Below are 23,878 nucleotides of genomic sequence, written 5' to 3' on the forward strand. Positions count from 1 at the left end.
AGAAAGGGGTAAAACAGTGAGGTGGCAAAGTTTGCAGATGATACTAAACTGCTCAAGATAGTTAAGACCAAAGCAGACTGTGAAGAACTTCAAAAAGATCTCACAAAACTAAGTCATTGGGCAACAAAATGGCAAATGAAATTTAAAGTGGATAAATGTAAAGTAATGCATATTGGAAAAAATAACCCCAACTTTACATACAATATAATGGGGGCTAATTTAGCTACAACTAATCAGGAAAAAGATCTTGGAGTCGTCGTGGATAGTTCTCTGAAAACATCCACACAGTGTGCACAAGCAGTCAAAAAAGCAAATGGGATGTTAGGAATAATTAAAAAAAGGGATAGAGAGTAAGATGGAGAATATTTTATTGCCCTTATATAAATCCATGGGATGCCCACATCTTGAATACTGCGTACAGATGTGATCCCCTCACCTCAAAAAAGATATACTGGCATTAGAAAAGGTTCAGAAAAGGGCAACTAAAATGATTAGGGGTTTGGAACGGGTCCCATATGAGGAGAGATAAAAGAGGCTAGGACTTTTCAGCTTGGAAAAGAGGAGACTAAGGGAGGATATGATAGAGGTATCTAAAATCATGAGTGGTGTGGAGAAAGTGAATAAGGAAAAGTTATTTACTTGTTCCCTTCTATAAGAACTAGGGGCCACCAAATGAAATTAATGGGTAGCAGGTTTAAAACAAATAAAAGGAAGTTCTTCATGCAGCACACTGTCAACCTGTGGAACTCCTTGCCTGAAGAAGCTGTGAAGGCTAGGACTATAATAGGGTTTAAAAGAGAACTGGATAAATTCATGGAGGTTAAGTCCATTAATGGCTATTAGCCAGGATGGGTACGGAATGGTGTCCCTAGCCTCTGTTTGTCAGAGGGTGAAGATGGATGGCAGGAGAGAGATCACTTGATCATTACCTGTTAGGTTCACTCCCTCTGGGGCACCTGGCATTGGCCACTGTCGGTAGACGGGATACTGGGCTGCATGGACCTTTGGTCTGACGCAGTACGGCCATTCTTATGTTCTTATGGGGTGCTGGGGTCTGGAGGTTCTGTGGTTCTTCTGGGAGATCACCCTTCCTCCAGGAATTCTCAGAGATAATTGCTAATGGTCTAAGATTGCTTCAGCTAGTTCCTTAAGTACCCTACAATGACTTTCATCAGGCCCTGCCTACTTGAATACATCTAAAGTATCGAAATATTCTGCAACGGTTGCCTAGATCCTTGCTGAAATAAGAGATGTATTTAGGGAGGAATTTAGAAAAGGAATTTGGGTTGTTAAAAGGTCGTCAGTTCCCTTCTGTGCACTTGATTCAGACAAAAAACTAGAAAAAGAAAACAGAGCACTGAAAGGCACTGGGGGGGATTGGTGGGCATAACAGCATCCAAATGTTCTTTTCTGGGTTTTCCTCACAAAGACAGAACTCCATCCAATTTCGGACGAAACATTAAGCATGGCTGGGATGATCTCCCCAGAAGTAGCCAAGCACCATCTGGATTCGTTAGGTGTTGTTAAATGCCAAGAAGGGGTAACTGTAAAGCTACATGATGAGCTTACTTGCACTGACAATCCATTTACATATAACAGACTGGAGCTCAGGAATAACAGCCTTCAGGGATGATATAGCTAAAGGTTTCGGTCAAATGAATACTGTGGGCCACGACGTGCATAAAGACTTCAAAATCCAAACACTTATCCAAGACCGTGTCAATCTATAGGCTCCAATCAAGAACAGTAGGCTAAAGCTGTGCTCAAACGCAAGAAGGAAGTCAGCGTGAAAGGCTAACCAGACAGGTCACTGTCTGCTCATGTCCTGGCTGCGTCCAGATCGCAGCTTGATGTTGATCTACATGAGACTTTGGGAACGTACAAGTTCTTCGTGGTACCACAATCTACATTTGAACGTGATAGAACAATGCATATGTACCAGACAAGAAGCAAACTAAAGCACATCTCATCTGGGCTTCCTCAGCCAGCACCTACTGACAACATGACTGGTGCCTTACGCCAGCAGAGGTCATTCAGCATAGCAATCAGAGACGGTATGGCTGAGGTACAAGGTCCTGACAAACCAGAGCCTGGTAACACCTGCCAAGATTTGGCTGAACATTTCATTATGAAGCTACAGAGAAAATACTGGACCTATGATAAACTCCAGCTCATGTTTGACACGTACACGGGGGAATCAATTAACAATATTACCAGAAAGGAGATACTGCCCCAGTCTGATACAAAATAATTGACTCCACAAACATCTCCACTTTCACAATGAAGAAGCTACAGTCTCGTACTTGCATGAAGGATGAGTTAACGGTGTACACTGCAGGGACAACGCTCCAACACGCAAAGAACTGATGGAAGAATATCATGGTTGTATGGTGTAATGAACCTGCTGCCTTGCACTGTTCAGTGGAGTTTCTTCATAGTTCCCATGAGGTGGCTGAGGCTAAAATTATCTTGCATGCCATCAAAGCCACAGAGAAAGAGGTGCTACTAAACTCCAGAGAGTTTTGCACAAGACACAGATGTTCCAGGTTCTGCTTTTGTGCCTGCTTCTTCTGGGGAACAGAATCGCTGTATATCCCTCAGAGAGGTGTTCCTATAACTCGGACCATTAAATGCTACCCACTGGCACGTTTCCATGCCCTTTCAAGATGGGACACTACTGGAAGGTTGACTGGGAAGACCAAATTATCTTACTGGAAGGCATTTAATTCACCTCTCTCCTTGTCCAAAGGTGCTCGAAACAGCTGTGACAGTCACCAATGAGGTTTTTAAACTAAGGGCTGGAGAAAAGCCAACAGGTGCAGAGGAGCACATGGTTTGGACAGAGACATCCCATGGGGAGGATCTATTAACTGGAATTCTCTATATTCTAGTAAAGAGTAGAGAATAGAAGTTGATAAAGTACAGGTAGGAACGCAAGAGAAACAGTCAAATGAAAAGTTTCAGAGTAGCAGCCGTGTTATTCTGTATCCGCAAAAAGAAAAGGAGTACTTGTGGCACCTTAGAGACTAACAAATTTATCTGAGCATAAGCTTTCGCGAGCTCATGAAAGCTTATGCTCAAATACATTTGTTAGTCTTTAAGGTGCCACAAGTACTCCTTTTCTTTTAAGTCAAATGAAAAGGAGTCCCGTTCAAGTACATCACATGAAGGCAGACAACTAAAAAGTGACACATTTTATAAGTACTTGTATATAAATGGTAGACGTCTAAATACTAACATGGGTGAATTTGAGTGCCTGGTATTAAATAAGGATATTGATATTATAGGCATCACAGAAACTTGGTGGAACAATGACAATGAATGGGACAAAAGTAATTCCAGTGTGCAAAATATATCGGAATGACAGAATAGGTCATGCTGGTAGAGGAGTGGCACTATATGTGAAAGAAAGCACAGAGTCAAATATAGTAAACATCTTAAATGAAATAAACTTTACTATAGAATCTCTATGGATAGAAATTCCATGCTGAGTAATAAAAGTATAGCAGTAGGGATAAACTCAGGGCCATCCCTAGCAATTCTGGGGCCCTTGGGGGACGGGGGGGAACCACCCCCCAGCACTCACCAGAGGCATGGCTGGGGCCGGGTCACTGCACTTCCTGCCGCCGGTGAGTGCAGGCCCTGCCCTGCTGCGGAGCTCAGGGGAATGGGGGCGGAGCTGGGGCAGAGCAGGGGCTGGAGCAGCACGCAGCTGCGCAGGGCACCAGGAAATTTGGTGCCCCAAATTTCCTGGTGCCCTACGCAGCTGCATACTTTGCGTATGGGTAAGGACGGCCCTGGATATATTACCGACCACTGGACCAGAATGGTGACTGTAAAATGCTCGGGGAGATTAAAAAAGCTATTAAAATAGAAAAAACCCTCAATAATATGGGGGATTTTAACTATCCCTATATTGACTGGGTACATTCACCTCAGGATGGGATGAAGAAATAACCCTTCTAGACACCATTAATGACTGCTTCTTGGAGCATGTAGTCCTGGAACCCACAAGGGGAGAGACAATTCTTGATTTAGTCCTATGCGGAACACAGGATCTGGTCCAAGAAGCGACTATAACTGAACCACTCAGTAACAGTGACCATAACGTAATTAAATTTGACATCCAGGGGTGGGGTGGGGAAGGAAGGAAGAAGAGGAATACCAAAGAAACCACCACAGTAATATTTCGATTCAGAAAGGGGAACTACACAAAAATGAGGAAGCTAGTTAAACTGAAATTAAAAAGAACAGTCACAAGAATAAAATGCCTGCAAGCTGCAGGGAAACTTTTTAAAACACAATAGAGGCTCAAATTAAATGTATACTCTAAATTAAAAAGAATAGTAAGAGGGCCCAAAAAATGCCACCGTGGTTAAACAGAGTAAAAGAAGTAGTTAGAAGCAAAAAGGCATACTTTAAAAGTTGGAGGTCAAATGAGGAAAATAAAAAGGAACATAAACTCTGGTAAATAAAGTGTAAAAATATAATTAGGCAGGCCAAAAAAGAATTTGAAGAGCAACTAGCAAAAGACACAGAAACTAACAGCCAAATATTTTTTAAGTATATCAGAAGCAGGAAGCCTGCTAAAAATGAGGCCACTGGAGGATCAAGGTGCTAAAGGAGCACACAAGGAAGACACGGACATTGAGGAGAAGCTAAATTAACTCTTTGCATTGGTTTTCATTGCAGAAGATATGAGGGAGATCCACACACTTGAGCCATTCTTTTTAGGTGACAAATCTTAAGAACTATCCCAGATTAAGACATCAATAGAGGAGGTTTGGGAACAAACTGATAAGTTACACAGTAATAAGTCACCAGGACCAGATGGTATCATCCAAGAGTTCTGAAGGAACTCAAATATGAAATTGCAGAACTACTAACTGTAGTTTGTAACCTATCATTTAAATCAGTTTCTGTACCAGATGACTGGAGGATAGCTAATGTGACGCCAATTTTTAAAAAAGGCTCCCGAGCCAATGCTGGCAATTACAGGCTGGTAAGCTTAACTTCAATACTGGGCAAATAGTTTGAAACTACAGTAGAGAACAGAATTATCAATCACATAGATGAACATGATTTGTTGGGGAAGAGTCAACACGGCTTTTGTAAAGGGAAATCATGCCTCACCAAACTACTAAAATTCTTTGAGGGGGTCAACAAGCATGTGAACAAGGGTGATCCAGTGGATATAGTGTACTTAGACTTTTAGAAAACATTTGACAAGGCCCCTCACCAAAGGTTCTTAAGCAAACTAAGCTGTCACGGGATAAGAGGGAGGGTCCTCTCATGGACTAGTAACTGGTTAAAAGACAGGAAACAAAGGGTAGTAATAAATGGTCAGTTTTCAGAATGGAGGGAGGTAAATAGTGGGGTCCCCCAGGGGTCTGTACTGGGACCAGTGCCGTTCAACATAGTCAGAAATGATCTGGAAAAAAGGGTAAACAGTGAGGTGCCAAAATTTGCAGATGATTCAAAATTACTCAAGATAGTTACATCCAAAGCAGACTCCGAAGCAATACAAAGGAATCTCACAAAACTTGGTTGACTGGGCGACAAAATGACAGTTGAAATTCAATGTTGATAAATGCAAATGCACATTAGAAATCATAATCCCAACTATACATATAAAATGATAGGGTCTAAACTAGCTATTACCATTCAAGAAAGGGATCTTGGAGTCATTGTGGATAGTTCTCTGAAAACATCCTCTCAATGTGCAGTGGCAGTCAAAAAAGCGAACAGAACGTTAAGAACCATTAGGAAAGGGATCGATAACACACTAAATACCATAATGCCGCTATATACATCCATGGTATGTCCACACCTTGAATACTGCATGCAGTTCTGGTCACCCCATCTCAAAAAAGACACATTAGAATTGGAAAAGGTACAGAGAAATGCAACAAAAATGATTAGGGGTATAGAACAGCTTCCATATGAGGAGAGATAAAAGACTGGGACTATTTAACTTGGAAAAGAGACAACCAAGGGAGGATATGAGAGAAAGTGAATAAGGAAGTGTTTTTTCCCCCTGCACACAACACAGGAACCAGGGGTCACCCAATGAAATTAATAGGCAGCAGGTTTAACACAAACAAAAGGAAGTACTTCACACAACGCAGTCAACTTGCGGAGCTCATTGCCAGGGGATGTTGTGAAGGCAAAAACTATAAATGGATTAAAAAAATAATTTAATTAGATAAGTTCATGGAGGATAGGTCCAGCGATGACTATTAGCCATGATAGTCAAGGATACAACCCCACGCTCCGAGTGTCCCTAAGCCTCTAACTGCCAGATGCTGTGACTGGAGAACAAGGGATGGATCATGTGATGATGAGCTGTTCTGTTCATTCTCTTTGAAGCACCTGGCATTGCCCACTGTCGGAAGACAGGCTACTGGGCTAGGTGAACCATTGGTCTGACCCAGTGTGGCCATTCTTACATCATAAGTGCACTGGAGGTGTTCACATGCTGAGTTTACCACTTGAAGATCAACATTATGACACTTGCAGAGTTACAGTGTGGATGTTTGCCAAGAAGCAGACCAACAGACATAAATTGCCACCGACAAGGGGTGCATTTATACCTGCTACCAGAAGTGCAAATCATCAAGCACGGAATGGCTCAAAGATGATCATGTGCATCCAAAACTACCCTCCTCCTCTCAGGCACAGATGGAGTGACCACACCAGTTGTGTGTAAAATACCGCGTGCTCCTGAATCCATCCTTAGCTAATAAAACGCTCACATGCACAGCCCAGATACTCATCACCCTGCAAATGTCTGGCCAGCAGCCTGCCTGTACAGAGATGTGAGAGTGCGGCACGAACAAGGATCAGTGCGACCATGTGCCTAGACTGAGAGGACCCCGATGATGACTTTGATGAAAACATGTTTTCAGTCCTACATGTCAAGGCTAACTTCCCTAGAATTAACAAAGAACCATGTCTTTTTTATGTAACCAATACATCCCAGGTAAAAGTACAGTTAAATAAAATCTGTTACCTTTATTGATCAAACTTGTAATCTCATTTAAAAAAAAAAAAAGATATCAGGTTAGTTTGACCGGATCCATTTAAATGCTCTAGGTTTGTTACGTTTGGTACTGTTGTGTTAGAGGGAGAAAGGGCTTTTGAGTGATACCCAACTGGACTCATTTCTGATGACACAGTATTAACAAAATTCCCACCAACTGGAAGCTCTAGATCTGGAGGCGGGGGCAAAGAGTGCCCCCTGCCATGCTGCAGAGGGTGAAACCACTGAATTGATAATTCTGGAGATAGTTAAGACTCAGCTGACACCTCTCTTGCCTTTCTATGGCTAAGGTGCCCCCAGAATGAGTTTTTACTACATTATGCTCCCAGACTATGAGTGCAGGATCCCAGCTGTGCTCTCGCCCAGCACTGGTACTGCAGGGGGCGCTACTGGTCAGGATCTGCTGTCCCCTGCAGTGCCCACTGGGGCCTAGAAAGGGCACCACCACGACTCTACCTTCATCCTCTCCTGGTGCCGCAGGATCATGTAGGCCACGCGGACGTGCATGGAGCACCATTTGCCAGGCTTCTACAAGAAAGATGGGAAAGCATCAGCTCCTGGGACACACCAGGGCAGTGCCCCCGCCTGGGCTATTCCCCCTTTGTGACCCATTCCCCACAGCGCCCCCTGCTGGGCACAAGATGGGCTATCCCCCTGCCCGTTCCTCCCAGCGCCCCCTGCTGGGCACACACTGGCCTATTCCCCCCATGACCCATTTCTCACAGCACCCCCTGCTGCAACAAGTGAAGTTACAGGATTGGTACACGTGGTTACTTACCCTCAGGGAGGGTCTGAAAGGGTCCGTGAGCTACAAAAAGATAGAGAGCAGGCAGTTAGACAGGGATCCGTGCCCACACCCCCACGCCACGCAACCAGCCCACTGCCCCGCTCACCTGACCCCCTTTCTGGGATAAAGAGGGGGCGACAGCTCCCAGCCGCGATGGCAGCTCTGGGTTAGTGCTCTGGGGAGAGAGCAGGGCGTCAGGAGGCTACAAACAAACAAATCCCCCTACCACAGCCAGAGCCAAGATAGAGTCCTCCCTCCCATCCCTCCCGCACAATCACCTAGACTCCCAGCGTCCCCCCGCACCCCCCCACTCTAATCCATGAGATCCCACTAGCCTGCCAGAGCAGGGATACAACCCACGAGTTCTGGCTCCCAGCCGCTAACCCCTCCTTCCCCCCAGCTTTAACCCTCTAGGCCCCACTCCCCTCCCAGAGCTGGGAATGGACAACGTCTACTTCCCTGCTCACCTTAGGCTGAAAAGCCCCCTGCAGGGAGCCAAAGGAAACAGCAGGGGGCAGGACAGGTGGGATCCCAGACACGGTGGGAGGGAACGTGGCATAGAACTAGGAGGAGAGAGAGGGCATGGAGAGCTCACTGAGTGGAAACGGAAGCACCATCACTGCAGGGGTCTCCTAGTCCCTGGGGAATAAGCGCACCCTGGGACCTCGGACCTCAACCCCCGGGAACACCCAGCACTACAACATGGCCCAGCCTCCCCCACCCACACTATATCCCAGCACCTGGGAACCCCCAGCACTGAGACACGTCCCCATCCTCCCGGTTATATCCCAATTCCCAGGAACCCCCAGCCCCAAGACGCAGCCCTGTCCCCCACCGCTATGCCCCAGCACCGAGACATGGTCTTGTCCTCTGGCTATCTCCCAGCTGCCGAGACACCCTGGCACCGAGACACAGCCCATATCCTAGCCCCTGGGAAGCATCGAGACACAGCCCTGTTCCCCACCATTACAGCCAGCCCCCGGGAAGAAACGGTTGCTCACCCTGGACAGTAACTGTGGTTCTTTGAGATGTGTCCCCCTCCGGGTGCTGCACTCTAGGTGTGCTTGCACCCCCTTGCCTTTGATTGGAGATTTCTCATAGCAGTGCCCCGGGCCGTTGTCATATAGCACTGCATGGGCAAACCGCCCTCAGCTCTGTCTCTACCATGAAGCTCCATAGCAGAGAACTCTGAAGGGAAGGGGGGCGGGGAGTGGAACACATCTCGAAGAACCACAGTTCCTGCACAGGGTGAGTAACCGTCTCTTCTTCTCTGAGTAGTGTCCCTGTGGGTGCACCACTCCAAGTGACTACCAAGCAATTCCCTCTAAGGATGGGGCAGGCTTCAGAGTCGAGTCCAGTACGGAAGGAAGTACAGCTGAGCCAAACACAGCATCAGAAGCAGAGTTGTGAGTTATTGACAAGCGTTCTGTGAACGTGCATATAGAAACCCAAGTAGCAGCCTTACATATTTCAATCACGGGCACTTTTTTGAGAAATATAGTAGAGGTGAAAATGGACCTCGTAGAGGGAGTTCATATGTCCGGAGGTGCCTGAATATTACAAAATTTGTACAAAGAATTAATGCAGTCAGATATCCACTTGGCAAGTCTTTGATTACAGACTCCAGGCCCTTTTGATCTATCTGCGAGTGAGACACACAATTTGGGGGTCTTTCTGAAGGGGTTAGTCCTTTCCAGATAGGAGGCCAGGGCTCTCCCAAGGTCAAGAGTGTGCAGCAATGCTTCTTGTTTATCTAGGTGAGGTTTAGGGTGGAAAATCAGCAGGTGAATGGGTTGGTTAATATGGAACTCAGAGGAAACTTGCGGTAAAAATTCGAGGTGGTGTCATAATGTGACCTCATCCTTAAAAAATTCGGTGAAAAAGGGCCTTTGTGGCATGTCCCCCAAGCAGCTGTGCCGATGGGATGGCTACCTGGAATGTTGTTTTCATTGATAAATGGAGCAGGTAGCTCAGTTTAAACTGTGATCTTGAAAGGCATTTAAGAACCAGATTGAGGGCCGAAATCGGATTAGGACACTTGACTGACCGATTCCGATTTCTGAGCCCCCTGAGGAACCTCTGGGGAACCCCCTGGGCAAGAACAGAATAGCCTTCTATTGGAGAATGGAAAGCTGGGGTGGCTCTAATGGAACTCAGCAATAGTCCCAAAATTTTTAGCATTAGGATACAGTCCAGTATATCTGGCAGTGATGAGGTCGGTGGAATATGTCGGAGGTCACACCAACAGACAAATCTTGCCCATTTTGGAGAGTATGTGTAGGAAATAAACTGTTTTCTGCTGTGTAACAGTATTCCTTAGCCTGCTGAGAGGAGGTAAGTCTCTAATCTCATGAGCCAACAGTGCTTTAAAATGAAGCTCTCCAAGATTGGGGTTAAGGATCTTCCAGCCCTTCCTGGGAGAGCAGGTGAGGAGCAATGTGGAGAGTGATCAGTGAGCAAACAATCCGCTGTATCAGGTAAAGAAATGATGTTTGTCTGGGCCTGATTAAAACTATTCGGATGACTCTGGCTCTGTCCCTTTTTATTTTGAGCAGAACTTTGGCTATCAGAGGAGTCAGTGGGAATACATGCAGTCGATCCGATGACCAATGAAGGCATCTCACAGGAATCAGTGACCCATTCTGCCTCTGGAGCAAAACTAGACACATCTCTTGTTTATCACTGTGGTGGATTGGAAATCTCGATCTGCCAATCGAGCGTCCTTTTCCAGTTTGGGACCTATCTGGGAGGTGCCCCATTACCAGAATATGTAGTGTAATATGCTGGAATCTATTTCTCACTCGTGGTCTTGGAAGAAGTGCCTACTGAGAGTATCCATGGTCACATTCTGCAACCCTGGAAGACAGGGTGCTGTGAAGACTCTCCGATTGCATAATCACCAACTCCAGAGCTTGACAGCCTCAGTGCAGAGGGAGGGGGGATCTTGCTTCTCCTTGCCGGTTAATATAAAACATGCATATGTTGTCCGTCACGACCTTTATGTACTTGCCCCTGATTAGTGGTAGAAACCGGAGAAAGGCGTATCTGACCACTCTGAGCTCCAGGAGGCTGATGCATAGCATGGTCTCTTGTGACGTCCATTTGCCTAGGGCCATGTGAGCATCCAGATGCTCTCCCCACCCTAGCATGGAGGCATCGGTCATTATGATGACCATTGGGAAAAGACGTACAAATGGGACTCCTGCACACGCACTGTGATGGTCTTTCCGACAACTGATGGACTGTTTTATGCAAGTGGGTATGGAAAGAAGCATATTTAAACTGTGTCTGTTTGGTGACTAAACACTCCTGAGCCACCCCTGAAGGCAGTACATTCAGAGTCTTGCGTGATCTACTAGCTGCCATGTGCCCCAACAATTGAAGACAGTTCTTGACCGAAGTTTGGGTGCTGAGCTGGATCATATTGGCGGTGTTGGAAAGGGCCACACACCAGCGCAGGAGGTATGCTCTTGCTGTTACTGAGTCAAGATGCACTCCTATGAATGCCAAATTGTGCACAGGGGATAAAGGGGATTTTTGAATGTTCAGTTGTAGGCCCAAGTTGAGGCTTTGGAAGTGGCCCATGAAGTCAGCTCCAGGGAGTGACCCTTCAGCAGCCAATCATCCAGGTAAGGGAACCCTAGAATACATTTCCTGCGGAGCTGTGCTGCTATTACGGACATGACTTTCGAAAAGACCCTTGGGGCAGAGGACAGGCTGAAAGGGAGCACCTGGTACTGACAGTGGTCCCAGCTGACAGTAAAATGTCTATTGTGAGATGGGTGGATCGCAATGTGGAAATGCACATCCTGAAGGTCGAGGGCTGAGAATCAATCCCCTGGATCTAGTGATGGAATTAACACTGCACGTGTCACCATTTTGAAAGTTTGTGCCTTCACCTAAGTGTTGAGTAGCCTCAAATCTAGGATGGGTCTCCCAAGGCCATTCTTTTTTGGTACTAGGAAGTACCTGGACTAAAACCCCTTTCCTCTGTGCTTCATGGGAACTGGTTCTATAGCACCCGAGTGTAGGAGAGAGGCTATTTCCTGACAAAGGAAGCTCCTGTGAGAGGGGTCGCTGAAAAGGGATGGAGAAGGGGGGTTGGTCAGATGTGGAGGGGATGGTGTACCCTGTGGAGAAGATCTCCAAAACCCATCTAACTGTAGGGATCGACTCCCAAACTTGCCTGAAGAAGTAAAGGTGGTTGCCAAAGGGAGGAAAGCAGTGGAATTGGTGGAGCTGGTAAGGAGGAGGGTGGTAATTCAGAATCTCAACCAGCCCATCAGAATTGTCGCGGGGAGGTAGAATGGTGGAAGGCAGAAGACTGAGAGTTGGATGGCTTCCCTCTCTGGAATTTGGGTGTCTTCTGATATGGTTCTCACAGCCTCAGAGATCAGGAATTGAGCTGGACGGGATATCTGAGCTGTACCGGATTTGGTAAACCATCTCTTCTAGGCAGGCGTATAGATTCCAAGAGAACACAAAGTAGCCCTAGAGTCCTTTAATGTGCTCAGAGATTCATCTGTCCCATCTGCAAACAGTTTACACGAATCAAAAGGAAGGTCTTCCACTGTATTCGGCTCCTCTTTCGGAAATCCAGAGCTGGAGCCAGGAAGCCCTTCTCAGAACTACCACTGCAGAGATCGAATGGGCAGCAATATCAACAGCGTTGAGGGAGGCTTGTCGTGATGTTCTGGCAAGCAGCTGGCCCTCTGCAATAATTGCCTGGAATTGCTCTCTATGCTCCCCAGGTATGCGGTCAACAAGAGAGTTCAGTTTGGTGTAATTTACATGATTATTAGGCCCTACCAAATTCAAGGTAAATTTTGGTCAATTTCACGGTCATAGGATTTTAAAAATCATTAATTACATGATTTCAGCTATTTCAATCTGAAATTTCACAGTGCTGTAATTGTAGGGATCCTGACCCAAAAAGGAGTTGTGTGGTGGTCGCAAGGTTATTGTAAGGGGGGTTGCGGTCCTGCTGCCCTTACTTTTGTGCAGTTGCTGGCGGCGGCGCTGTGTTCAGAACTGGGCAGCTGGAGAGCGACAGCTGTTGGCCAGGAGCCCAGCTCTGAAGGCAGAGCCGCCGCCAGCAGCAGCCCAGAAGTAAAGGTGGCACGTAAATAATATTTCCGGGCTGCTGCTGCTGGCGGGGCGCTGCCTTCAGAACTGGGCACCTGGCCAACAGCCACCGCTCTCTGGCCACCCAGCACTGAAAGCAGCACAGAAGGGTGGCAATACCCCAATCTCCCTAAAATAACCTTGCAAACCCCCTGCAACTTCCTTTTGGGTCAGGACCCCCAATTTGAGAAACGCTGGTCTCCTCCGTGAAATCTGTATAGCATACGGTAAAAGCACACGAGACCAGACTTCACGGTCCGCAATGTGTTTTTCATGGCCGAGAATTTGGTAAACCCCTAGTGATTATGTTTCACCATTAATGCCTGATAGTTGGTTATTTTAATTTGTAAGGAGGCAGACGAATAAGATTTTCTACCAACTAGTTGTTAGGATATAGATATTCAGGCCTATCTGTAAAAGCCTACACTTTAAGAATTTAGGTATATGTTTATCATTTACCTAGTTATAGAAGTATAAAAGAAAGAATTGGTGTAAGAGCCTTCTCTCACTGTGACAGTCTGGGGCCCTGTTCTTAAGCTAAGGCCTTTGGCTAAGCAGTGGGAGCAGCCATAAGCTGAGAAACGTATGGTCACATCCTCACATTCCATACTAGTCATATTGAAATAAGGCAATCTGGGGCTGTTAGAAAGGTGAGCCGATCTATCAGTTCCAGAGAAAGAAAAGAACCTAGAAGATGTAAAAGGAAATTTAGTTTGATAGTTTTCTGTTTGGTAAGAACTCACTTAGACACAGCTGGGAAACCCTTATGTCTTTATAGATGTAGTTGTGAAATCCTCACTTCTGTATTGTTTTGTCATTATAGTTCCCACTTTGCTATTTATTTGCATGGTCTCTGTCTGGTTTTGTAATTGCTTCTGTCTGCTGTATAATTAATTTTGCTGGGTGTAAACTAATTGAAATGGTGGGATATAATTGTTTAGCTAATCATGTTACAATACGTTAGGATTGGTTAGCTAAATTTCACTAAAATGGTTGGTTATAAGTATAGCTGAGAATATTACTATATAAATTGGAGGCAAACAGGAAGTAAGTTCAAATTCGAAAATAAGGAAAAAGGAACTTGGATTTAAGCTTGCTGGAAGGTCACCCCAACATCGAATTGTTTGCACCTTCAGACTTCGGATATTGTTGCTCTGTTCATGCGAGAAGGACCAGGGAAGTGAGAGGGTGAATGAAGAAGCCCCCTAACATGGGTCTAAATGTTTAGGAGTTTCTTCTTATAAAGTTTCTTCTTGAGGATCAGGTCTCCTAGAGAGGGAAGGCGATGAAGGTTGACTATCTTTGTGATTGGTGGTGCTCGAAGCCCTGGAAAATTGTTAATGATAGGCCCAAGGGTCCCAGTATGGCCAAGGAGGTGTTGCATAAGGCATAGGAGGGGGTGGTTGCAATCTTGTGCCATGAGTGGTCATAGACTCATAAGAGACTTCTGGAGAGGGGCCACTATAGGGGTGAGGAGGAGAGCCCTGGATCAGTATTTGGGAAACTGAGGCAAGGTCTTCATCAGAATCCTCTTCCTCAAACTCACTATGGAATGCTCACTATGGTGGCGTGCCTGGAGAAATCTGAGGGGAAACGGTAATTACCAGGTGAACTGGCCATCTCGATGCACTCGGTATGGAAAATACTTTGGAGACAGGCAGTGGAGAATTGGGTGCCTCATATACAGCGAGGTCCCAGGGAAGATTAAACTCCTGTGGTACCGACCGTGCTGTCAGTACCGAGTCCATAGTCTGCACTGAGCTGATGGTACTATGAGTCTCAGCTGCACTGAGGGAAACGTGGTCAGAGCCCAAGCGGGCTTCTTTGGTACCAAGGACGCAGAGGAAGAGCTTTTCTTGCTGCTTTGGTCTGCTAACAGTACCAATGATCTCGATGGGCCCGAGGCTTTGCCATCTTTTGGTCTAGTGGTGCCCTCGGAACCTGAGGAACCAGCAGCCTCATGGGTACCAGACTGGAGAACAGACAGTGCTGAAGTAGCTGAAGATACTATGACCTTGGCTTTTTTGAGACGGATTCTACCTCGTGAACTCAGGGCACGACCTTTGGAAGGCTTATGAGAGGAGTCTTGTGTCTTCCTCTACAATACCCTCAATGAAAGCAGTTGAGAGATAGTGGAGGTAGCATATTTTCCTGGAGACTGGTGTACAGGAGGAGTCCCTTGGCCTGGGTCAGAAGCAGGGGGTAGTGAGCTTTCCATCATGAGGAGCCGAAGTTTGATCTCCCCAATTTTTCTGGCTCTAGATTTCAGTGCCAGACAGAATTTACACTTCTGGGCAATGTGCGATTCCCTGAGGCAACAAATGCACTGAGGAATGCCCGTAACAACAGACAACGTTTGACACTGGGAGAACTGGGCATAACCTTCCAGTGAACAGGAACTACCTTATCTACTAACTAATATCTATCCAAATGTAACACATTAAAAAAAATAATTATTTTTCATAACTAGGAAGCTAAAACTAATTACACTAATGTTAAGCACTACAAACTAACTACTACAATAACAGAGCAGGATCCAGCTGAGGTAATCTCAACGGGAACCGCTGTCAGAGCTCTGTCTCTGGCCGAGAAGGAACTGAAGGCGGCTCGCCCGTGCAGTGCTATATAACAACAGCACGGAGCAGGAGGCTGACAAGCATGCATGTGCGAGTGGACCTGACACTTCTATGAGAAATCTCCGACCAAAGGCATAGGGGGCACAAGCGCACCTACAGTGCAGCATCCATAGGGACACCGCTCGAAGAACCTCTCCTGGTATTGAGACATGCCCCCCCCCCCCAAACACACAATACCCCAGCCCCCAGGAGCCCCGGCACCTAGAAACAGCCCTGCCCCCCCATACCCCAGCCCCCAGGAGCCCCGACATCTAGACAAAGCCCTGCCCCCCCATACCCCAGCCCCCAGGAGCCCCGACATCTAGACAAAGCCCTGCCCCCCACAATATCCCAGCCCTTGGGAACCCCTGGAACAGGATAGTGGCTGCCAAGGCCGCACTCACGTTATGCCTCAGAAGCCCATCAATCTTGCCTGGGTATTTCTCAAACTGGAAAAGAAAAAAAGTGGGGTATAAGGGGAACCCAACACACCAGTGCTCTCTAGAGGCCCATGTCCTTTCCCCGCTCCCCCTGAGGCAGTGTCTCCTGCCCTGGGGTCAGACTGGAGCAGATGCCCCTGAAGGGTCACTCACCATGGCGGGGGCGGGCCCGGGCACCATGCCCGGTGGGAAGGGGGTGAAGTGCTGGTGCGTATGCTGGTGGGTATGCTGGTGCTGGTGGTTGTGCTGGTGGAACTGGAAGGCCAGCGGGCGGATGGCGGCTGCCCCCATGTCGGCCCCGCCCTGCGCTGTCAGGAACCGTGAGCTCAGGCCCTGCCGGATCAGCTCTTGTTCTGAGCAGGGAGAGGAGAAAGCAGGGGGTGCAGTTATCTGGGGGAGATGGGACCCCCTTGTAGCCTCTCCTGCTCAGACCCCCAGAGAGACGAGAGCACCCCCCACCAGCCTCATCCTGAGAAGTGAAACCCCTTCCACCACCACCACCAGCCGCCACCTCCCCACCCTCCCAGAGAGACGGGATCCCCCTGCTGGCCCCTCTCCCCTGGAGATATGGGAACCATCTTCTGCCTGCTCCACCCCTCTCCACTCTGCCAGCCCCTTCCCAGAAGAGATGGGACTCGCCCCACCAGCCCCTCCCTTCCCCCTCACCAGCCTCGCCATACACCCCCCACTCCCTCGTGCCTTCCTCCCAACTCACCGGATAAGGCTGCGGCTGCGGCCGGGTGCCCAGCGACCTGGAGCAGAGGGGGGGGTGGGGGCAGGCCCGGAGAAGGGGGAAAGAGGGGTGGGTGATGGTGGGTGGGGGGCCGCAGGGTGGAAGGGAAGGCGTGGGGGGGCAGGGCCAGCGAGGGGGTGGAGGGGCGGGGAGGAAGCTGCGAGGAGGAGGAGCACGGGGGCAGCAGGGGCTTGGCGTGTGCGCTGCTCCGGCTGCACCTGCAAAAGACAGAGAAAGAGAGAAAGTCAGCCCAGGGGAAAGAACGAGCAAGACCGAACAGGAGAAGAGTAGTTTGGGGGGGGGGGGGGGAAGATGGGAGATGAGGGGGTAAGGAACATGGAACGGAACGCGAGATAAGACGGGGGGGGGGAGGGGGGATAGCACGCCTGAGAGAGAGCAAGAAAAGAATGAGGGAAAAAGGTGACAGAATGAAGGGGGAAAGAACAAGGCAGGAACGCACTCCCTAGCTCACTCACCCGGCGATGCTGAGGTCCAGCCCTGCTCCATAGGGCCCCGGCGGCGTGGGGCTGGCGAAGGGCGCTCCCTTCCCATGCACAGTGGGCTGGGGCAGGCTGTGGGGTGCTGGGCCCCCCTGTGGCGCCGACAGCTGACCCCGGGGCTGGGGCGTGGTGCGGGCAGCAGCCGGGTTGGGTGTCCGGGAGGGTGGCGGGGCTGGAGGAGTAGGAGCCCGGGCTGGGGCCACAGGGAGGGCTGGGGCTGCCTGAGAAAGGGGGTCCTTGGGCAGGAAAGGCACTAGCAGGGGGTCCCCGTCAGCCTCGTGGCTCCGCTCCTGGCTCCGCTCCAGCCCTGAGACCTTGGGGATCACAGAGAGTTTGGCTGCACAGCTCCCGTTCACTGCACCAACTGGGCCCGAGGCTGGGGAGAGAGACAGCACCCAGTGAGAGACCACCCAGCACCAGGGGGCACTCCCCTGGCTGCCAGTGCTGCCCCTGATGCCCCAATGCAGTGCTGGGGGTGGGGTGGGTGGGTGCTGCCATGCAAGGAGCGGGGTGGGGGGCTCAGTAGGAGGCATTCTCCCCAGCAGTCAGTGCTGCCCTATGCCCCAGTGCAGTGCTAGGGGGCTGTGACAGACTGTACCCCATGTTCCCACTTTTCAAAAAACTATGATAAATTGTGTACAAATGTATGCCTTGTGAGGTGGTAATAGAAAACTCATAATCTGCTGAACATTATCGTTCCAGTAAAATATGTGTGGCAACAATGTATGTGAAGTTATAAGATTATACTGTATTACATTGCTGTAACGTGTTCCAAGTTTATAAAAGCAGGCCCAAACCAGTTCTTCAGAGACAAAAGATACATGGACATCCCGGCCAGGTATCAGCACAACCAATGAACCATCATGGACTACCACCGAGATAAGCAGCCATTCTTTGGCAGGAAGAAGGGTGTGAGCGAAAACTTTACATATTGGCAAAGCCACAGTTGGGGGTTTCTGTGTAAACTGACTGCCTGTCGCCTGACCCCCAGCTAGAGATGATCCTCAAAGAGGGGGAAAGGGTACGAGAAACAGTGGCCTCCAAATCACCTCTCTCCCCCCATCTCTACTCACAGCAGCAGTGAAGTTGGAAAGACAAAGGAAGCATCACTGAACTGGGGGGAGATCCTGGCTGAAGCAATCCAGCCAGACTGCTGTAAGCTTATTGCAAGAAAAACATTTTTGCTTTAAGTTCACTTAGCTTGTTAAGGTAGCTTGTTAAGCTAGGTACTTCCTTGTAAAAGTATTTTTTCACACAACGCACAGTCAACCTGTGGAACTCTTTACCAGCAGATGTTGTGATGGCCAAGACTATAACAGGGTTTAAAAAAGAACTAGATATATTCATGGAGGATAGGTTCATCAATGGCTATTAGCCAGGATGGGCAGGGATGGTGTTCCTAGCCTCTGTTTGCCAGAAGCTGGGAATGTGTGACAAGGAATGGCTCATTTGATGATTACCTGTTCTGTTCATTCCCTCTGGGGCACCTGGCATTGGCCACTGTCAGTAGACAGGATACTGGGCTAGCTGGATCTTTGGTCTGACCCAGTGTGGCCGTTCTTATGTTAGGTATTAGTTTGCCTTTTTGCCCTTTTATTTTCATTGTAACCATTTTTGAGTTTGATGCCTCATTACTTGTAATCATTTAAAAATCTTTCTTTCTGGAGATAAGAAACTTGTTTTATTGTTTTATCTAAGCCAGCGTGTTTGGATTGAAGCGTTTGGGAACCTCCACTTGAGATAACAGAGTTTGTGCATATAATTTTCCATTGATGAAATGACTGTCTTTCTGCCTCGTATTGCCCAGCTGGGAGCCATGCAGTACAAGACGTACATTTCTGGGCGATAAGGCTGGGACTGGGAATTTGCTGGTGTTGCCCTGTATGTAATTCATGGGTGGCTGGCCAGAGCCCTCACGTCATTTAGCTGGGAGTGATTTTGCAGGTATGGGGCTATGAGTGAGTAGGAGCAGGAGTGGCTGTTCTCACAGCAAAGCAGCGCAAAAGGCAGCGCAGTCTAAAAAATTAAGGGGACACAGCTGTTCAACAGTCCAGATTGTACCCAGGGTAATGTAACAGGGGGCGCTGGGCTCGATAAGGGCTGCTCTTTTTCTTTAGCACCCACCTTTGTTGGTTGAGACAGTGAACGATTGATCCAGGTCATCATTGGAGGCCTGATAGGAAGAGAAATAAACTCACATTATCCCTGGCTGTGGGGAGCCCCCTGATGCCAAATACACGCCAGGAGCTCCCCACCATCCTTGATTCTCTGAGCTCCCCATGGAGGGCTCCCCTCCCGAATGTGCCTGCCCAGGGGAGGGGGGATTCAGGGATGTGGGGGCAGGAAGGGTGGGCTGGTGGAGTTCAGGGGGTGGGGATGGGAGGAGGGGGCAGGAGGAGGGGTGGGGTTCAGGGCCTCTCACCTGCTCCCCTGGGTCACTCTCCATGTCGCACTGCAAGGGAGAAAGACAAAGGTGGGATGAGCGGAGGGCGAGCTGCCTGAGCCTGCCCCTAGGGGGTGCCGTGGGCCAGACAAAGGGGGGAGAGGCGGAGCGCGAGGGAGCCACTTACTATGTATCCTGTTTCCAAGTAGGAGCGGAGGGAGGCCTGTGGAAATGAAGGGGTATGATTGGCAGCACCGCCCCCTGCTGAGCAGGGTTGGGATGCCCCTGCCATGTGTCATGAGAATTTCCTGTAACCCACCCCCCCCCGGCCTCCATCCCAAAGTCCTCATCCAGCCCCCACCCTCCCTTGCATCCCCCATGCCCCGTCCCCCTGCCCAGCCCCCCCACCCTCTCTTGCAGCCCCATGTCATACAGCCCCTCAGTTCTCCCTGCCCAAACCCACAAACCCCTCTCCACTGACCTCTTTCCTCCTCCTCTTGCTGCGTCTCCTCAGCGCCCGCTCCCCCGCATGCCGCCCACACCCCTTCTCTGAGCTCTCATCATGGCCCTCCTCCTCTTCTGAGCCACTCCCCTCGTCCCGCTTCCGCTTCCCCGAGTGCTTCAGCCGATGCTCCAGCCGCTCGGGGGTCCTCAATGTTGTGTCCTTCTGTGGGGAGGGGGAGATGGTGAAACAGCTCCTTGAGGACAGATGACACCTGCCCAGCCATCTCTAAGGAGTTCCCTCACAGAGTGCTGAGATGCAGCCACCTCTGGGGTGGAGTGTGGGGGGCTGCTTATACTGGGATCCCCTGCCCAACGCTGAGATATGGCCACCTCTTGGGCAGGGCACAGGGACGGTTTACGTAGGGATCTCTTGCCTGGCGCTGAGAAGCAGACACCTGGGGGGCGTGACATGGCAGACTATAACTGCCCTAGTGGAGTTCAACCTTTACTCTGGAGTACACGCCTTGATTCGTAATCAGTCCAGTCTGACAAGAGGAGCAAGCATGAGTCACTGCAGAACAGGAACACATGGAGCTCAGAGAGCTCCCCACCCTGCATTCCTGAAACCTGGATTCCCTGCTTCACATCTTAACCGGAAGGTGTCTTAGGGTATGTCTACACTGCTCGTGTTACCTGTGGCCACACTTTTTATCTGGCAGTGATAAAAAATAACCACCCCGAACAAGGTGTCTATACAGGCACTGTTCAGCGCTAAAACTTTTGTTGCTAGGAGGGGTGTTTTTTTCACACCCCTGAACGTTTTAGCGCTGAAAGTGGCAATGTAGACACAGCCTTAGGTGCGGCCTGACACAGCACCTCTTCCCAAAGGAGAGCAACCTTCCTGGACACAGCACCCAGCATCCCAGACAAAAGTCATGGCCCCGTCCCCCTGCTATATCCCAGCCCTCAGGAACCCTTGCCACTGAGAGATAGCCCTCTCTCTCCCACTATATCCAGTGCTAGGAACCCGCGGTTCCAATGTACAGGTGTGTTCTCTCCCCGCCCCCCCATGCTATGTAACATCCCCTGGCACTGCAACACTGCCCCTCCATCATGCTGTCCTGCCGCCGCCCCCCCCCCCCCACTATATCCCATCCCCCGGGAACCCCCATCCCCAAAACACACCCCTGTCTCCCCAACTATATCTCAGCCCTCAGGAACCTCTGGCACCTAACTACGTCCCTCACTATATTCCAGCCCCCAGGAACCCACAGCACCGAGACATGACCCCACCTCCACTGCTATATGCCAAGTACTCTAGAAACGTAACCACATAAATCCACTCTCTCTGGGCTGGGCTGCCTACAATTGTCTGTTTTGGGTGTGGGGTATGTGTGTCACACACCACTGTGCTTCGCTTGGAATGGGCTCTGCTATGTGTGTCCTGTGCCCTATAGCGCCTGTGGCTGAGGATGATTCTCAGCCCCTCACCTCCAGTGCCTCCAGACTGATGAAACTAGCAATGGCGAAACCGTCAATCAGATCCTCTTCCTCCTCCTCCTCCTCCTCATGGCTACAGGAGGAGCCTGATGGTCTTGTCCTCCGGCGCAAAGGCCGGCGCCGGGGCTTACCGGGTGCCACAGGGGCTGGCGGGGCGGGACCTTCGCTCTCTGAGTCTGAGGAGGAGGAGAGGACGCCCCGGTGGGCGGGCTCCCCCGGGCGTCCCCCCCGACGTTGGCTCCGGCGGCTCTCGCGGTCCCGCCGCGAGCAGCGCCGCAACCTCCGGGCCCTGCCACCTCCCCCGCTCCAGCAGGGGGCAGGAGCGGCCGCTGCTTCCATGCTGCCCCTGGCCAAGCCTCTTCCTGCGACGCCCTTCACCCCTCTCCGGCCTGCTGCATGGCAGCTGTTCAGAACTGGGTCCTCGCTCTCTCCTCTGGGCGCTGACCGGTGGAGAACTGGAGGCGGGAGGTGCTCCCCCAGGAAGCAGAGGCAGTGTGTCTTCGTCCTCTCCTTTAAGGTGGATTTTGACACGCGCTGGCAATCGTCCCCTTTGAAATCCGATTTAGGGCCCCCCAACACGAACTCCCTGCGGCAGCTGCTTTGGGGGGCCTTGCCTTCAGAACGCCACAGCGGCTGCTCTGTGCGTCTTCCCCTTTAAGGCAGGCCTTTCGAAGAACAGAGGTTTAATGCCCCTTGACATAAACTCCAAGCCTGGGGGGGCGGGCCGAGGTGCACCTCCCCTTTAATTCAGATTAAATTGCTGCCGAAACAAACCATGCTACCACCCTCTTTCCAGGGGCCTCCCCTTCACCAGCGGGGCCTCCCCTTTAAGGATAGGGGAGGAAAGGGCTGAGGCGGCTTCTCGCAGAGGCCTCCCCTTTAATCAGGCCTCACATCCCCCCCCCCCTTGCGGGGTTGGGGGCCCCTCCTCAGAATAGGTTTAAATCCCTCCCCGCACCAAGTGCAGCGTGGGGGAGGGTGGCTTCTGGGGTGCGTGGGCTGACCACCCCCACCGCAGTCAGCCGCTTGCGCAGCCGGCCTGGGGCCACTTCCCCTTGGAGAGTCCCGATTTAAATGCCTCCAGCAACCCAACACGCCGGGGGGGAGGGGGGGACTTCCCCTTGAAGGCTCCGGCTTCCCCTTCTGCCAGCAATGGCAATGGTTGACGTGCCGAGGAAGGCGCCTCGCCTTTAACGACCCCGGGGCAAGTCTCCGCAGCCGACGCGCCTGGCTCGGGGGGAGCCGCTTCCCCGGTCAGGATCCGGGTCGAACGGCTTCTGCCTCCCACGGGGTGGGGGTCACTGCCCCTTTAAGAAACCGGACTGAAACCGCTTCTTGGCATTCGTGTCAGGGGGCCACGTCCCTTTGGAGAACCCGGAGTTTAAATCTCACCAGCCACTTCCGTCATTAGCCAGCCAGCGTCCCCTTTAAGAACCTGGCGTCAAAGTCCTCCGACAAGAAACCACTTTCCACAATGGGGCAGGAGCGAACTCCCCTTTACCAGCTCGGGGCTTCCTTTAAATCCATTGACAGGCGCTGGGAAGAAGAAGGGGGTTGTTTTCTTCCGGTAGAAATCCCCCTTGACGCCTCACGTTGCTCTGTCCCTTTAAGAAAGCGGCCGTAGAGGGCAGGAATCCGTTGACGGCGGGGAGGGGGTCTCGCGGCCGTTGCGGGGAGCGGGGCGTCTCGCGACCCCCGCGCTGATTGGCCGCGAGGCTCGTGCCCTACGCTGTCCTCGCTGCCCCCCGCCCCCCGTTGATTGGCCGGAGCGGGGGGGATGGAATGGTTCGGTCCGAGCCGGTTTCTCCTTCCCCCACGGGAGAGGGCCCGGTTGGTCTCGCCCTCCCCCTCCACGGGCCGCGCCCCGCTCGCTACTGTCCCCCGACTCTCTCGGCTCTGTCTGTGCGCGTCGCCGTCGGATCCTCTTCTCTTCTGCGCACGGCACGCGACGCAACTCCGACCACAGCGTGCGATCCCTCCGCTACGTGCTGAAAGCACAGAGAGGCAAAAAATCCCTCCGCTAGAAGAAGTAGTCCCTACAGCCCCTCCCCAGGCCGAGACTCTCCCTCCCCCACATTGTGATGTCACAACGTCCCCAGGAGACGCAAAAGCATGTTGATGTCACCGCACAGCTTGATCACATCACATCCTACTCTGATGTCATAGCCCCACCATACTATGACATCACATGACAAGACCTGATTCTGTCCTGATGTCACCAACCACCCTTGTGATGTCACAGCCCCAGTGCCCCACCCAACCCCAGCACCATGCATGTCACATGTTGGCCTGCTCTCAGAGTCCCGCCCA

At 50.5% G+C, this 23,878-nt stretch overlaps 1 protein-coding gene across 2 annotated transcripts in view; it reads right to left on the minus strand.

Annotated features, from left to right (window-relative positions):
* FBRS (fibrosin) overlaps positions 1-23,548 on the minus strand; it is a 31,763-nt gene extending 8,215 nt beyond the window's left edge. The window contains exons 1-13 of one of the 2 annotated variants that reach the window (XM_048854423.2): positions 21,560-23,546; positions 20,106-20,291; positions 19,812-19,847; positions 19,664-19,693; positions 19,366-19,414; positions 17,218-17,617; positions 16,724-16,959; positions 16,162-16,361; positions 15,973-16,017; positions 8,297-8,392; positions 7,936-8,004; positions 7,821-7,850; positions 7,499-7,570 (exon numbers count right to left, since the gene is read on the minus strand). In XM_048854423.2, the coding sequence (XP_048710380.2) occupies positions 7,499-7,570; positions 7,821-7,850; positions 7,936-8,004; positions 8,297-8,392; positions 15,973-16,017; positions 16,162-16,361; positions 16,724-16,959; positions 17,218-17,617; positions 19,366-19,414; positions 19,664-19,693; positions 19,812-19,847; positions 20,106-20,291; positions 21,560-21,907 (1,797 nt within the window). In that variant the 5' untranslated portion in view covers positions 21,908-23,546. Of the gene's footprint in view, positions 1-7,498; positions 7,571-7,820; positions 7,851-7,935; positions 8,005-8,296; positions 8,393-15,972; positions 16,018-16,161; positions 16,362-16,723; positions 16,960-17,217; positions 17,618-19,365; positions 19,415-19,663; positions 19,694-19,811; positions 19,848-20,105; positions 20,292-21,559 lie in introns of both variants that reach the window. The other variant, XM_075130075.1, reaches the window with a different exon arrangement.
* Positions 23,549-23,878: the final 330 nt, after the last annotated feature.

The sequence above is a fragment of the Caretta caretta genome, chromosome 6 (assembly GCF_965140235.1).
Source record: "Caretta caretta isolate rCarCar2 chromosome 6, rCarCar1.hap1, whole genome shotgun sequence".
NCBI classification, from domain to species: domain Eukaryota; kingdom Metazoa; phylum Chordata; order Testudines; family Cheloniidae; genus Caretta; species Caretta caretta.